Source organism: Rhinatrema bivittatum, chromosome 2, assembly GCF_901001135.1.
Source record: "Rhinatrema bivittatum chromosome 2, aRhiBiv1.1, whole genome shotgun sequence".
Taxonomy (NCBI): domain Eukaryota; kingdom Metazoa; phylum Chordata; class Amphibia; order Gymnophiona; family Rhinatrematidae; genus Rhinatrema; species Rhinatrema bivittatum.
Window position 1 is genome coordinate 28315543 of NC_042616.1, and position 17131 is coordinate 28332673.

The window sequence follows — 17131 nt, forward strand, 5'->3', positions numbered from 1 at the left end:
TAATATTCCATAAAGCAGAGGGATCCCAGGGTCATCACAGCAAATAATCTTATGCTGGCCAAACATTATAAGAAGGGAGAGGGACGGAGTCAGAGGAGTGCCAGGAAAGAGAGAGAGAAGCACAAGCAGAAGACAAGAAGGAAATGATCCCTCCCTACAACTCATCGATGAGACCTCATCAGGAGGGCCGTGTCCTGTTCTGGAGAAAGAATCTCCCGAGGAAGTCCAGGGGAGGGAGATGGGAAGGCTGCAGAGTCCATACCATAAACAGTACTGGGTACATGATCTTATGCTCCTTATGTGGGTATAAAAAATAGAATTAACCAGGCTATAATCAGCAGCATCCAGCAGACAATACACTCTTACCTTCATAACAAAGGCTCTTTGTCTACACAGGAGACAGCTGAAGGTAGAATAGAGATGATGGGACCCTGGCTAGGTGAGGGGTAAAGTCATATATCCTGCAGCTCCGTGGTGTTAAGAGTACGAAGAGAGCTTATGCCAAGTATTCGGGCCCTGTGGCCCCTGATCTGCCGTCATCCTCTGTTTCTGGAACTGCTCCAAGTCCCAACAGCTGTCAGCACTTCCAAGCCCTCAGCAGGCTGACCCTCCTGACTATAATTCCCGACTTTCCTAATGAGGCTTCGACCTGGGACCTGCTCTTCAGTCAGGCACCACGGTGCCAAGAACTGCTGGTCTAGAACAACACAACACAGTCAGAAAATAGCAGCCGGTGCTGGTCAGGAAAACTCATCCTGAGGTTAAACGTAACGGGGCATCGCTTAACCTCTACCACAGGGTTACTGGGATGAGTTATTCTGGCGAGGTTTATCATGGGGGGTTGGTATCTTCCTTTTAAAGGCCCGACAGCTCCTAGGGGGAGCGCAGGTGGTCGGCTGTGTCCAGAAGCGGCAATGGGAGGAGGGTGGGTTCTCGGGCGGAGCCCACAGGCAACCCAGGAGGGTTATGGACCCCCAATAGCCTGGTGGAAATCCAACGGGGAAGTGAGAGAACTCAGCTGGAGGGGGCTTTGAGGACTAAATCTCGTCTGATTTTGGAGGAAGGGGTTTGTTGTTGCTGCTTCAGTGTTATAGGAGACTGGGAGCCCTGATTTAAAGGCAGTGACGTAATATTGTTCAGCTCTGACGGCTGGAGACCCCAGAAATCAAAAGTTTGGGGCGGATTTTAAAAGAAGCGCGATCAGCCTACTTTTGCTTGCGCATCAGACTCAAGCAAAAGTACGCTGGATTTTAGTAGATACGCGCGGAGCCGCGCGTATCCACTAAAATCCTGGATCGGCGCGCGCAAGGCTATCGATTTTGTATAGCCTGCGCGCGCCGAGCCGCGCTGCCTCCCCCCGTTCCCTCCAAGGCCGCTCCGAAATCGGAGCGGCCTCGGAGGGAACTTTCCTTTGCCCTCCCCTCACCTTACCCTCCCTTCCCCTACCTAACCCACCCACCCCTGTCTACACCCCCCCCTTACCTTTGTCGGGGGATTTACGCCTCCCGGAGGGAGACGTAAATCCCCGCGCGCCAGCGGGCCTGCTGCGCGCCGGGCCGCGACCTGGGGGCGGGTACGGAGGGCGCGGCCACGCCCCCGGGCCGTAGCCACGCCCCCAAAACGCTGCCGACACGCCCCCGGAACGCCGCGACGACCGGGCCCGCCCCCCGACACGCCCCCCTCCGAGAACCCCGGGACTTACGCGAGTCCCGGGGCTCTGCGCGCGCCGGGAGGCCTATGTAAAATAGGCTTCCCGGCGCGCAGGGCCCTGCTCGCGTAAATCCGCCCGGTTTTGGGCGGATTTACGCGAGCAGGGCTCGGAAAATCCGCCCCTTTATTTGTTGGGGCGAGCCCCTCCTTTATCCCAAGCTGCGGGTTTGAGAGAGGCATCTTCTGTCTCTTCATGACAGGCGCAGGCCTGTCATGAAATTGCCATGCTGGGTCAGACCAAGGGTCCATCAAGCCCAGCATCCTGTTTCCAACAGAGGCCAATCCAGGCCATAAGAACCTGGCAAGTACCCAAACACTAAGAAGATCCCAAGCTACTGATGCAATTAATAGCAGTGGCTATTCCCTAAGTAAAATTGATTAATAGCTGTTAATGGACTTCTCCTACAAGAACTTATCCAAACCTTTTTTGAACCCAGCTACACTAACTGCACTAACCACATCCTCTGGCACCAAATCCCAGTGTTTAATTGTGCGTTGAGTAAAAAAGAACTTTCTCCAATTAGTTTTAAATGTGCCCCATGCTAACTTCATGGAGTGCCCCCTAGTCCTTCTATTATCCGAAAGAGTAAATAACCGATTCGCATCTACTCGTTTAAGACCTCTCATGATCTTAAAGACCTCTATCATATCCCCCCTCAGCTGTCTCTTCTCCAAGCTGAACAGCCCTAACCTCTTCAGTCTTTCCTCATAGGGAAGCTGTTCCATCCCCTTTATCATTTTGGTTGCCCTTCTCTGTACCTTCTCCATCGCAACTATATCTTTTTTGAGATGTGGCGACCAGAATTGTACACAGTATTCAAGGAGGGGTCTCACCATGGAGCGATACAGAGGCATTATGACATTTTCCGTTTTATTCACCATTCCCTTCCTAATAATTCCTAACATTCTGTTTGCTTTTTTTACTGCTGCAGCACACTGAGCCGACGATTTCAATGTGTTATCCACTGACACCTAGATCTCTTTCCTGGGCGGTAGCTCCTAATATGGAACCCAACATTGTGTAACTACAGCAAGGGTTATTTTTCCCTATATGCATCACCTTGCACTTATCCACATTAAATTTCATCTGCCATTTGGCTGCCCAATCTTTCAGTCTCACAAGGTCTTCCTGCAATTTATCACAATCTGCTTGTGATTTAACTACTCTGAACAATTTTGTGTCATCCGCAAACTTGATAACCTCACTCGTCGTATTCCTTTCCAGATCATTTATAAATATATTGAAAAGCACGGGTCCTCAGACAGGCATCAGAACCTCTCTCGCTGTATATCCCCTGACGTTATAATATGATGCTACCCCACCGTGAAACCATCTTTTCTCAGCAGGTGATACACATTCTGCGCTCTCCTTCAGAAGATCCTCTCCACATTCCCCCCTCTCTGTCCTGCGGTTTGGATATCTTTTGCGAGACCTTGCGTCCATCTTCAAGAGAGATATTCAAATTCTTTAGATATCCATGAGGAAGCTATGCCCTATAGCGAAACACCGGCCACTGTCAGATCTTGAATATTTCTTCTTTGTGGTTCAATCTCTCCAAGTCGGGACATTGGTTTAAAATTCATTTTGTTAAAAAGCATTATTAAGCATTCCAGCGTTCAAAAATCATTATTAAGTGTTGCAGCAGTATGTGCCGCAAATGATTAGTAGACCGGACGGTTCTTCAGTGTATAGAACACGTCGCCTGGCTTTCTGATGCGGCACAGACCAACATTCAAATATACCATTGATGGGACATTAATCATTAGTGGCGGTGCCTTTTTTCACGTTGGTCAATCTCACACGCACCATATGTAGTGCAAAAGCTGATGAACTGTCAGATGTCAGCAGAGCCATCATGGGGGCAGCTGTACACCATGCACCCCCCTCAGTACTGTTTACCACCACCTGACAGGAGATGATCAGTGCTGTGGTTCTCTAACAAGCAGCCTCTTCACAGACTCATGAAAAGGGAAAGCTTTCGCTGGTCCTCTCAGCCCATCCAAGACGGGATCTGCCCCTTTCAGGTCGGATTCCACCTGGGAAACTTTGATGCCAAGTTCCTTAAGGTCATACGGAACTAAGGGCCAGAGCTTCTCTTTAAGAAAGGGGGGCATCTCCTTAGGATCAACCCCCTCGGCTACCGGGACCTCTTCTGGACCCTCATCCAGATCTTCCCCGTACTGCCCTGACTCTGCTCCTCCTCCTCTCTCTGGCTAAAGGGGAGCGATGCAAACAGTGCCGAAGGCTCGCGCACTGCTCCTCTTCGTCAGCCTGGGCCTCTTCACCGGCTGAGAATCCTTGGTGGACCAAGACTGGAGCCAAGAGCAAACATTTCCTGCTGCCTTTTTAATAAGCTTTATGCAGAAGTAATACAAAATCCACAGAAAAGTCCTGCGAATCCTCTGAGTCTGGATCCAGAGGATCTTCCTCGGTGCCAAAGCCTCTCTGCACCTCCCCAGGGCCGGGTACTAACGGCGATAGCTGAGGTGGGGATTCCCCTGCCTCTCCCACTGACACTGCAGGCCCTGCAAGGGATTCCAAAATGGCAGCCGTTCCCGCGCTGACAGGGAAAGCCTCAGCACCCGCGGGGCTCGTTTAGCCTTTGGTCTAGCGCTGGGCTCCTCTTGAGTGTCTTCCCCACCAGAGAGACACTCTGCGCATAAACCGTCCCGAGAGAGCAGAGACCCGGAGGTCTCCACAGGAGTGGCACCGTCTGCTGTGCGCCATGCTCATGTGGTCTGGGCAGCGCGCCACCCCCATCTCCCAGTTACCAAAGCCGCAGAAAACAATCTTGCCAGGTAAACAGCACTGCTGCAGCGATTGAGCTCTTACCGACCGGGCACCGTGATTCCCTGTGAGGCAGCACTTCCTCTTTGAACTTTTTTTTTTTTTTTTTTTTAAACAAAAAAACTTTAATGCTGCCCCTAGCACCGGTACAGAAAAAGAAAAGTAAATACTTCCCTGCGAAGCCAGGCCACAAAATGCAGAGCTGTCAGCGGACCGATGCTGCATCATGGGGGGGATGAGGGATCTGGATCACCAGATATACACCCTCATGGGATCTAGGACCGAGCCACCATCAAGGTCACCTACCCCCCCTGCTTCTCTGCCTAAACCCAGGGGGAATGGTCCCTCCAGGACCTAGCAACCCCCTGGGACGAACTGGCAATCTATCTTCTTTTCCTTTTTTACACTCCAGACTGCAGGTTTTGCACAGTCTACCATGGGGTTATGTACAGTGTCCGTGAAACTCTCTCTGTCTCCATCTGCTGGTAGGAGAGCAAAAGCCCAGGAGTCTGGCCTGATCGGTGGTATGAAAAGGAAATGTCATATGTCAGCCTTTGGGCATTGGTCAGGTGTGAGGGGTCAGAGCCATCATCATGGGGTCATCTGTACACTGTGTGCCCCCCCTCATTACTGTCCCCTGATAGGTGGAGGCAGACATCAGTGTTGGGCGGAGCAGAGTGACACCGCCATTAGGCTATTTTTTTCTGCACTAAGAGGTAGATTTTAAAAGGGCTGCTCACGCAACAAAAAAAAAAAAAATGGCCACATACGGGCGCATGCGGGCCGCATGCAAGCAAGGCGAATTTTAAGAAACCGCGAAGTGCGCGCGTCAAGAATACGGAAGCGGAAAAGGGGAGAGGGAATGGGCGGGGCATCCCAGGGCGGGGCCAAGACTCACATGCACGTAACTCCGAATTTTGCGAAAGCTGACCACGGCGTGCGTCGGCGTGCCGTTCATGTAACTTTACTGCTGGGTCCTGGTGAGGAGAGAGTCTGGAGATCTCGAGTTTTAAGCCTTTCGGCCCAGCGTGAAGGTTCGGGGGGGTCAAGTGGGAGGTTCATAGGCCTTGAAACTGTTGATATCAACCTGACAAACTGGTGGACTCATTGGGAAAACACTTTTTTTTCTCACGCACGCGAGAAACCCTGCATACGTGCGCTGAGGCCTGAACAGGAATAGGCCTCTTGAGATTACGCACGCATGTACGCACAGCGGGGGGGATTTTAAATGATACGCGCGTCCCTGATTATAAAATTGCAACGTGTCTCAGCTCGCGCACCATGGGCATACGCGCATTCCTTTTAAAATTAGCCAGTTAGAGTGCAGCTTTCCTGTTTAGTGGATGTTAAAGTCCCTCCTGCAGAGATCCATGAACGAGGCATCCAAGGCGCCTTGGTTTCAAGCTCCGAGAGGGGAAAGGCCTCAGCTCCGGCAGGAGGATTCTCACCTGGGAGCAGCACCACCTCTGCCTCACATCATCACTGCCGCATTATCTGACTCCCCTCTCTCTCCATAACTCCTGGTACCATCAAGAGACGGAGTCAGGTTTCCTGCTTACTATAAGAACCAGCGCCGTTAACGCAGGGTGAATCCCCACTTCTGTACCTTCCGCTGCTGAGAGGAAGCCCGAGGTCACCAAAATATGCCAAGGGGCCAGGGAGAGCTCCAGAGACCCCGTAGCTCAGAGATCCAAAAGGGAAGGCCAGAGGTCGGTTAGCACTGCTGGTCTAGCCTTCATGAAACCTACGAGGGAGGGTGCGATACTCGATCTAAAGCTCACTCATGGGGATAATGTCTCGAATGTCCATGTAGGTGCCCCACCTGAGCACCAGGGATCATCAGACAGTATGGTTTGGTACTGCAAACAGGATACAGAGAAATCACACAAAGACCCAAGTTTTTGCATTTTAAAAATATGGACATTGTCAAAATGGGATCATATCTGGAGGAAAAAAAACTAGAAGACTGGGAGAAGGTGGGGGAGGTGGAACCACAGTGGGCCAAATTACAAAGGGGCAATTACAAAGGCAGCAAATCTCTATGTTAGAACAGTAAAGAAAAGTAAGAGGAACAAGAAACCGATCTGGTTCTCTGGGAGGCGGCTGAAAAAATAAAGGCAAAAAGAACAGCGTTCAGGAAGTATAAAGGATCCTAAAAAGAGGAAGACAGGGAAGAATATGTGGTGAAAGTGAGGGAGATGAAGAAAGAAATCAGGAAAGCAAAAAGGTCAAGTGGAAGAAAGGATTGCCAAAGAGGTAAAGGGAGGAGTCAAAACACTTTTCAGATGCATCAGAGAAAGAAGGAAGGCCCAATGTAGAACAGTGAAATTGAAAGGTGACGAGGAGCACTGTGGGGAGAGAGACGAAGAAATGGCGGAAATATTAAACAGATACGTCAGTTCAGTGTTCACTGAGGAAGACCCTGGAGAAGGACCGCTGCTGGTGCAGAAGACCGTAGAGGCGGATGGGGTGGACGAAACACCGTTTCCAGAACAGAATGGATGGGAGGAGCTAAGTAAAGTGAGAGTGGACAAGGCCGTGGGGCCTGATGAGGTTCATCCCAGGATACTGGGGGAGCTCAGAGATGAGCTGGCGGCTCCGCTGAACGACCTGCTTAATAGATCCCTGCAAACGGGAGTGGAGCTGTGGGATTGGAGGAGAAGAGTGGGAGCAGAGAGGAGGCAGGAAACTACAGGCCGGTTAGCCTCACCTCAGTGGTGGGAAAATGAATGCCAACGCTGCTGAAGGAAAGGATTGTGAACTATCTACAGTCAGGAGGATTGCTGGACCCGAGGCAACATGGATTCACCAGGGGAAGGCCCTGTCAGACAAAGCCGATTGATTTTTTTGATTGGGTGACTAAAAGAATTGGATCGAGGAAGAGTACTCGATGTGATTTACTAGGATTTCAGCAAAGTTTTTGATACAGTCCCGCATAGGAGACTTGTGAATAAAATGAGAAGCTTGGGAGTCAGCGCCAAGGTGGTGGCGTGGATTACAAACTGGTTGATGGACAGGAGGCAGCGAAGTGATGGTAAATGGAACATATTCTAAAGAGAGAGTGGTGTTAAGTGGAGAGCCACAGGGATCGGTATTGGGACCGGTTCAGTTCAATATCTTTATGAGCGACATTGCGGAAGGAATAGAAGGTAAAGTTTATCTATTTGAGGATCATACTAAGATCTGCAACAGAGCGAACGTGCCTGAAAGAGTACAGAGATTGAAAAATGATTTTAAAAAGCTTGAAGAGTGGTCGAAGGCTTGGCAGCTGGGATTCAATGCTAAGACGTGCAGAGTCCTGCATCTGGGATGCGGTAATCCAAAAGAGCTGTATGAGATGGGGGATGTAAGACTGATGAGCAGATATGGGGTGATTTTGTCTGGAGATCTGAAGATAGCGAAACAATGTGACAAGGCGATAGCTAAAGCCAGAATAATGCAGGACTGCATAGAGAGAGGAATAACCAGTAAGAAAATGGAGGTGATAATGCCCTTGTGTACAGGTCCTTGGTGAGGCCTCACCTGGAGGACTGTGTTCAGTTCTGGAGACCGTACCTCAAAAGGGACAGAGACAGGATGGAGGCGGTCCAGAGAAGGGCAACCGAAATGGTAGAGGGTCTCCATCAAATGACTTATGAGGAGAGGTTGAAGGAACTAAATATGAATACCCTGAGGAGAGGAGGTGCAGGGGAGATATGATACAGATCTTCAAAATACCTGAAAGGTTTTAATGATGCACAGTCAACCACAAACCTTTTCAGTTGGAAAGAAATCAGTAGAACTAGGGGTCACAAAATGAAATGTCAAGGTGGGGCAACTCGGAACCACCAGGAAACCAACACTGGGCCCTGACTTTTACGGGGCAGGGTACTGATACACAGACATTAGGCATAAAGCATAGGACTGCTTTTATGGCCAAGTCCAAAAGCAAAGCACGTTCAAGCAGCACTGTCTGAATTATCAGGAAGGCTGCTCACTCCATAAAAATGTGGCTAGCAGTAATTTTATTACGGGTTGTGTTGCTTGGTTTTGATTGTAAATATTACTACCCTTAACAGAAGGCTTGGGGATAACCTGCATGGAGCTGCAGTTACTACCATAAGAAGTTTAGTGGGCATTCTGGATGGACTATTTGGTCTTTTTCTGCCGTCATTACTATATTCTCTGTATATTTCTTCACAGAGAGGGTGGTGGATGCCTGGAATGCTCTTCCAGAGGAGGTGGTGAAGACAAGAACAGTGAAAGATTTCAAAGGGGCTTGGGGGTAAACACTGTGGATTCCTAAAGGCTAGAGGATGGGAATGAGGAAAAGAGTGCATGGGGGTAACTTGCTGGTGCGGAGGTTACTACCCTTTAACACAAGGCATGGAGATACTCCCCTTAACCAGTAAGCCTTGATGCTTTAGGCTCAACTGCCACATCGCTCTCCTCTTCGAGGGCAGAGGGAAAACAGGGAATTGGATTCAGGCAACCAAACACAGGCCCCATCGTTTACGGTCTGTGTACTGCTATGCACGGGGGTAACGTGCATGAAGCGTTGATACTACTGTAGGAAGCTTTCTGGGCAGACTGGGTGGACCATTTGATCGGTTTTTTTGCCATCATTACTCTACAAAAGGCTGAGCCCCACTGCTTGGGTATGACAATATCCTTGTCCTTCTCTCAGGATAAGAACAAGTTATCCTCTGGGTCTGCTAAAAATGCAGATAATTCGACCCTTACCTACAGAGCTCAGGGTCTCGTAATTCTCCTTCATCACCTCCCTGTAAAGCTCCTTCTGCCCTTCGTCTAAATACCCCCACTCCTCCTGGGAGAAAGAGACAGCGATGTCCTCAAACGTCACCGGCACCTGAAACAGAAAGCAGGAACTCTCAGGGACACGCAGAGGGGCTCAGAATGTGTTAGATCTCAGCTGGCTTTATCCTCCTAACGTTGTTGTCATGGAGAAGGGGACACCAGGACCTCTTACTGCACAGGTACAGCCAGGCTTGTCCCTCCTGTGCATGCCTCTAGTCTAGAGTGACTTTCCTCTCTGGTCTAACCAGAGTTTGCAGGTCTAACCATGAAAGGATTCTCTGATAGCTCTGACAGAGAACAACAAAATGTCATTATTTGGATAGATCAGTGAATAATGAATCCAGAGCTGGAACAGAGCATCACCCAGAACATCAGAAACATCCGACTCTGCTGCGTCGCGATACCTGACGGTGCTAAGTCCGAACACAGCAGGATGAGTTTTGTGTTCCAGGCAGTATTTCTATTTCAAATGTACATGTCGCCTATATCCAAGCAGTAACCAGGCCCAACCCTGCCTAGCTTCCAAGATGCGACAAGATCAGCACATTCAGGGTGGCATGGCCACAGGCAATGTACAAAAGGATCCATAAGGAAACTTAACAACATATATAAATGCAATAACATAAAATCAAGTACATAAATGAACAACTAAAACATAAAAGCAGGAATAAAAGCAAATATATATACAAACATAGCATAATTTGTATTGTATATGTCTTCCACTTTCTGGACTGGAAGAAACACTTTGCTGCTGCCTAGAGTATCCTCAGTTTTGAGGGCAGTGCAGCAGTTGCAAAAGCAGGCTTGCTTCCATCATGCCACCCGCATACCTGGGAGCACGCCGGGTTTGATCCAGAGGCTCTGGAATTCTAAAAAAAAAAAAAATTGCCAGATAACTGGGCTCATACCATGAAACTCTGGTGCGCCTGCACAGGCCTGGAAGTGCAAGAGTCATGTTGCATGGATCTACCCAGGAGGGAGGAAGGAAAAGCAATAGCCATAGCTGGAAGAAGGCGCAGCCTCAGCCAACATGACTGAAAGAAAACGGAGGTGTCCTGTCTGCTGTAGCTTGTTGAAGGAGACAGAGTGAGCGAAAGAGCAAGTGCACGAGTGAGCATGTGCGTGAGAGTGAGCGAGCGCACGAGTGAGAATCTGCGTGAGAGGGGCAGAATGCATGAGTGAGCATGTGTGAGAGTTTAGCAAGTGCATGAGTCAGTATATGAGTGAGAAAGTGCATGAGTGAACATGTGCATGAGTGAGTGTGCATTAGTCAGCATCTGTGAAAGTGCAAGAGTGAGCATGTGTGAGAGTGCATGAGAGCATGTGTGAGAGTGAGTGTTCATGAGTGAGCACGTGTGAGAGTTTAGCGAGTGCATGAGCGAGCATGTGTGAGTTTGCGTGCATAAGTGAGCATATATATGAGAATGCATGTGGGAGAGTTTAGCGAGTGCATGAGCGAGCACGTGTGCAAGAATGCATGAGCGAGCATGTGTGAGTTTGCGTGCATAAGTGAGCATATATATGAGAGTGCATGTGTGAGAGTTTAGTGAGTGTATGAGTGAGCAATGTGTGAGTAAGAATGCATGAATGAGTATGTGTGTAACTGAAAAGTTATCCGTCTAAATTGCTAAGCCGCGATATTAAATGGTTTATTCATCTAAACTCTACCCGGATAATGAGTTATCTGGCTAGAATTTAGCTGGATACGTTGAGGGATGTTCCTGGGGTGGAAGGAGCAGAGTTAGCTGGGTAGGTACTCCGATATCCGGCTAACTCTGGTTGTGCCATAGGACTGGTCTAAAGTAGGCAGATATATAAATATATATCCGGCTGATTTTAACATAGCCGGGTATATTCAGCGGCGCTGCAGCAGCACTGAACATCCCAGTTAAGTCAGGCGTATCCGGCTAACTTCACTAGCCGCTCGGCAGCTGAATATCGTCCATGTCCTGGTCATCCGCGTTGTGAGGGGCAACACTGAGAGAAGAGGCGGCGGCAGGATCAGGGTCCGAGGAGGCAGTGTTTGCTCTATTCCTAATGGAAAAAAATCGAAAACAGACTTTCCCAGAAAATATTTGAACATTTTTTTTTTATATTTTTGGTTTATCAACAAAAGAAAGGAAAAAAAAACCAAAGGGAACAAAATAGAGGGTCTCCCCGAGCCTGCAGATCATCATGATCAGGTCCTTCCAGGGTTTCCCCCCAGGACACCCCCTCCTGAAGGGCCTCGCCACTTCCCCAGCCCCCTGCACACACACACACACGTCCCTGGTCCCCTCTGTGCCTCCCACGCTAACCCCCTCCCTCCCAGACCAGACAACGAGCTGGAGCAATCCCCTGCCGACTCTTTTTAAATACGGTGACGGCCTCCGAGCCAAACTGAGCCCCCTTGTTTTAAATGGCCACGTGGACAACTCTGCTAGACAAAAGTTACCCCTGATCCATTGGCGAGGAGGGGGCCCGGCAGGGGGCACTGCCCTTGGGCGCAGGGCTGTAGGGGCGTCCCATGCAGCCGCCAGTGGACTTCATTTATTTATCTCTCAGCTTTCCTATACCGCCCAACAGAAGAACTGGTCAGAGTGGTTTACAATATAATAAAACCATATACAATCAACTATATAAATTGAGCGCCTCTGTGAAATTGGAATCTCTGGCACGTTCGCAGCCTTGGTGTTATCCACGATAAACACCATAACTTAAAAAAATTCATCAATTCCATCCTGAAAGAAGGGTTTCCTCAAGCTCCACACTCTAAAAAAAACAAACCTGAAACCTCTGCTTCACACAAACGATTTCCGTACAGTCCTTCAAGCCACCCTTCTATCCAAGCTTGATTATTGCAATGCTATGCTCCTCGGCCTCCCTAAATAGGCCCTACGGCCACGTCAGATTCTCCAAAATTCGGCAGCTCGTATCCTCACCAATGCCCACCGAGGTGATCACATCACACCGGTCCTCAAACACCTTCACTGGCTGCCCATCCACGCCCGGATTTTATACAAATCCCTAGTGATCATACATAAAACGCTCTACAACCACGACATGCCCTGGTTCAAAGAACATCTACGATTCCGTACCTCTAACAGACCCATCGGATCACAACACGGTGCCACGCTCCATAGTCCTCCTCCCAAAACTGCTAAGCTTAAGTCCACCAAAGAACGTGCACTCTCTTTTGCTGGTCCCACCCTCTGGAACAAGAGGTCTCCTAACCTCCGCCCAATAAGATTTAAACGGAACCTAAAGACTTGGCTCTTTAAACATTCATACACCTAATTTTCCTCAGCACCCCCTACACCACCTCCCCCCCCCCCTGAAATCCCTAAAAGTCCTGTAAATATCGTGTAAATTCCTGTAAAGTTTTGCCTCATACCCAGCTCTCAATCTCCGTAACTTGTAAATCTCTTTTAAATACTTGTATAGTTTTGCTTTCATACCCAGTTTTCAATCTCTATCGCTTGTTGTCTGTTGATTCGTTTTGATATGTGTTTTCTGTGAAGCTATTTGCTACGTTCTGTTAAATGTAAACCGAGATGATGCTCCCAACGTATCTCGGTATATAAAAATGCTTAAATAAAATAAACAAACCAAAAATAAAACCTCTGTAATAATAATAAAACTCCTCCTACTGGCGGCTGAACAGGGAACTGCTGCTGTGTTGTGAGCCGGCTGCGCACAGCAGCAAGATCGGCAGGGTCCTCATCCCACCACGGCCCAAAGAAGAAGAAAAAAAGTCACGTCCAAACCCTCCGAGTGCTCCTCCTCCTCCTTCCTGCCTGCATGGCCCCGGAAGAAAAACATTGCCGGAGCCGCAATGGCAGGAAGGAGGAGGAGCTCAGCAGTCTGCAGAAGCGGAGCAGAGTCTGCGGGAGGGGCCGTCGCGGATCCCACCTCGCAGTGGCCTGAGGAGGATCCCATCCCAAGGTTGCGGCGGCCCGAGAGGAGGAGGCCCTGAGGCGAGAGAGAGGCTGAGGTCCTGTAAAGTGTGTATGTGAGTTGAGAGATTTTGTGTGTGTGTGTGAGAGAGTGAGTTGAGAAACTGTGTGTGGGAGAGCCTGAATGTTCAGAGAGACAGCATGTGAGAGCCTGTGTGTGTGTGAGAGACTGCATGTGACAGTGAGAGCCTGTTTGAGTGAGACAGCATGTGAGAGTGAGACTGCATGTGAAAGAGAGAGACAGTGTGTATGTATGTATGAGACAGCATGTGTGAGAGCCTGTGCCTATGTGTGAGAGAGACAGCATGTGAGAATTAGAACCAAAGGGTGTATTTGACAGAAGAAAGGAAGACGACAGATGGAGAGAGAACAGAAAAAAAGACCCTGTAAAAGGAATTGGCAAAAAAACAAGAAAGGGTGGGGGAAAAGAAAAAACCTGTGACCAACCAAGATCAGACAGCAAAGGTAAAAAAAAAAAAAAAAAAAAAAATTTAATTAATTTTTACCGACTGGCACATGAAATCTTTGGGAATGTGCAAGAGTAGCACTTTCTCTATGCAGATCTCACAATGTACGAGATCGGCATGGAGGAACTGGAAACCCGAAAATATTTAATACCGTGGGGCCTGCACAGAGGGGGCAGCAGAATGGGCTTCAGTGCCAATAGCAGCAATCGGCGCCTCCCCAATAGCCACGCGGCAGCAGTGACAGTGGTAGCAGAGGAATGAGAGAGGCTCTGAGTTTGCTGGCAAAAGAAAGAGAGGGGGTCTGCCTTTAGTGTGTGCATGAATGGGAATCTGCCTGGGGGTGTATGTGTGTGAATGTATGGGTGTCTTCCAGGGGTTTGTATGTGTGAGAATAGGTGCCTGCCTGTGTGTGGTGCATGTGTGTGTGAATGCATGGGTGCCTGCCTGCCTGGGGGTCTCTGTGTGTGTGTGTGAGAATGAATGTGTGCATGCCTGGGGAATGGGGAGAGAGCGGTGTGAGAATGAATGGGAGCCTGCCTGGGAGTCTGTGTGTCTGAGAATGAATGGGAGCCTGCCTGGGAGTCTGTGTGTCTGAGAATGAATGGGTGTCTTCCAGGGGTTTGAATGTGTGAGAATAGGTGCCTGCCTGTGTGTGGTGCATGTGTGTGTGAATGCATGGGTGCCTGTCTGCCTGGGGGTCTCTGTGTGTGTGTGTGAGAATGAATGTGTGCATGCCTGGGGAATGGGGAGAGAGCGGTGTGAGAATGAATGGGAGCCTGCCTGGGGGTCTGTATTTGTGTGCGACTGGGAGCTTGCCTAACTGTGTGCTTGTGTGTATGTGAGGGAGCCAGTGAGAGTGAGAGCGAGTGTGTGTATGTGTATGAGAGAATCCAGAGAGTAAGAGCTTATCTGTGGGGGGTGAGGGGAAAGCGAGGGTCTTAGAGCCTGAGAGTGTGTCTGTGAGAGAGAGGTTGTGGGTTTGTATGTATGTCTGAGTGTGTATGTGATAGTGCATGTGTGAGAGAATGGACATGCGAGTATGCGTGTGAGAGAGAGAGGGTAAAGTTTGTGCACCCCACTAGCCCCCTAATCCTCAACAATATCAGGGTGACTGGAAATCAAGAGTTCTCAGCTATGGCCAGCAGGGGCTTTTTTTTATCCTTATTAGTTTTAATTATTGGGTGTTGTTTGATATATGTGCTGTTCTGAAATATTTTATTGGTGCTTGGGAAATTGTAAAAATGTATATGATTTTAATTAATAGAAATTCTATTTATCAGTTGTTTTAACATATTCTTTTATTAGTATGGTTTTACTATTATAACTGATGCTTTGTTTCTTGATTTTAATTTGTTTTATGAGGAATGGTGGTTCTGTTATTCCATTGTTACACTCTCTGACTTCTTGGGGTTTCCATTTCAGGTTTTGTCTAATGTATGATCCTTTATTCTGTATTTGGTGAGGGTCTGTCTCTGCTCTGTCTGGGAACCAGGGTAATATTTACCTGTGTTTTTTCACAGGTAGGGTTTCTTGTTTGAGTCCTTGGTGTTATTACTGTTATGTTATGATAAGTTTGCTATATAGCTTTTGAGTGTCTTTTTTGTAGGGTTTTGTGTAGGTTCTTCTGGCAGTGAAAGGTGTTTGCGCTGCTATTACTGTGAGGTGACACCAGAATTTGAAAATATCTTTCAGTATGATGAGCTGTAAGGGAAACATCCAAGCTGCATTGTTGGAGGAATTTCAGTGGATGCACAGAGTTACAGAACTGGAAGTGCAGGATTTATATTGACATTCTTTCCCTTCTTGTATACATTCCAGACTTCACTCTCATAGCCATATAGAATTAGCTGAATGAGGCTATCAAATAAGTTTAATAGTAGTTTTACTAGAAGTGTGAAACTAGCCAGCCTTTTAAAATTATGCAGAAGACCCTTTGGACTTTCTTATTAAGACTTTTTTTTTACAGCCAATTTTAAATCAGGGGGCCATGCTATGGAGGTGGGTATGATGAGGAAATGTCATTTTGGCTCCCTCCCAAAATTCTTCTTCCTAGAGACGCCACTGATTTTCTGTGACCTTAAGCATTAGTACAAGAAGGATGGGCACTGGAGAGGCACTAGCCCCCAGGTGCCAGAGACCCTTGGTAAGGCACTGCCCTGATCCCTGCACCGATTCACTTGTACCTGGAAATTTCCCTGCACACTTTTTACATCCAAAATACCTGTGCAGAAATCCAAACGCCCCCTCAGCTCCTCCCCAAGAAAACCTCTCTGTTGCATAAGAAGTCATACTGGGTCAGATCAAGGGTCCATCAAGCCCGGCATCCTGTTTCAACAGTGGCCAATCCAAGTCACAAGTACCCATACATTAAATAGATCCCAAGCTACTATTTCGTATTGATTAATAGCAGTTTATGGATTTTTCCTCTAGGAACTTATCCAAACCTTTTTTAAATCCAGTAACACTAACTGCTGTAACCACATCCTCTGGCAATGAATTCCAGAGCTTAACTATGCGCCGAGTGAAAAAGGATTTCCTTCGATTTGTTTTAAATGTGCTACTTGCTAACTTCATGGAATGCCCCCTGGTCCTATTATCAGAGAGAGTAAACGATTTACATTAACTTGTTCAAGACCTCTCATGATCTTAAAGACCTCTATCATATCCCCCGGCTCAGCCGCCTCTTCTCCAAGATGAAGAGCCCTAACTTCCTTTAGCCTTTCCATGCACAAATCTTAAAAGTAGAAGTGCGAGCCGTGCTTTTCCCTGGCAATGTTTGTAGTTGAGGTCCCGGCGACAGCTCAAGGAGGGACAGGAGGACTCGGGACAGATTGGGGCATTTTTAGCTCTGGGTGGAACTTGAAATTTGTGGCTCAGCAAAAGGAGCAGAAAGATGGGAACATTTTATTTTCATTGGAGGAGGAGATTCCTCCGTCATTAACAAAGCCTCCCCCTGGTGTAAGATTATTCTTCCTCTTTGGTGAGCAGATAAGTCTCAGATTCTTGCAGGATCTGCTCCCTCGCAAGTGGCAGCTTCTCCCCTGCGGGAGGAAACGTCCCACCTTGTTCTCCAGCGCCTGCAGCCGCTTCGCCTGAGCAGAGATTTCCTTCTCCTGGGTCCCTGAGCGCAGCTCCAGCGAGGAGATTTCCCCTTGAATCCTTTCCAACTTGCTGCTCATTGTGGCTTCCAGCCGCACCAGAACCATCCACAGAGAGCCCAAGGTCCTGGGCTGCAGGGGATCCAGAGCCCGCCCTGCCCCCGGGGGCTCTGCCAGAGGCTGCACCGAGGAGGGAGCGGACCCCTTCCTGCCGGCGCCGGGAGACTTCCCCTTTCTATTCCCCATCGTCAGCATCGGAGAAAAAGAGAAAGGCACAGCCCTGCCCTCCCCCTGCAGCTTCTTCTCTCCTAAGGGATAGAGAGGAGGATGTGTAAC

General features: G+C 48.6%; 1 protein-coding gene across 2 annotated transcripts in view; it reads right to left on the reverse strand.

Annotated features, from left to right (window-relative positions):
- The window catches only part of LOC115085850 (zinc finger protein 658B-like), a 35003-nt gene extending 17872 nt beyond the window's left edge, over positions 1-17131 (reverse strand). For both annotated transcript variants that reach the window (XM_029592353.1, XM_029592352.1), the window contains exons 1-2: positions 16760-17131; positions 9221-9347 (exon numbers count right to left, since the gene is read on the reverse strand). In XM_029592353.1, coding sequence (XP_029448213.1) covers positions 9221-9347; positions 16760-17050 — 418 coding nt within the window. In that variant the 5' untranslated portion in view covers positions 17051-17131. The remainder of the gene's footprint in view (positions 1-9220; positions 9348-16759) is intronic.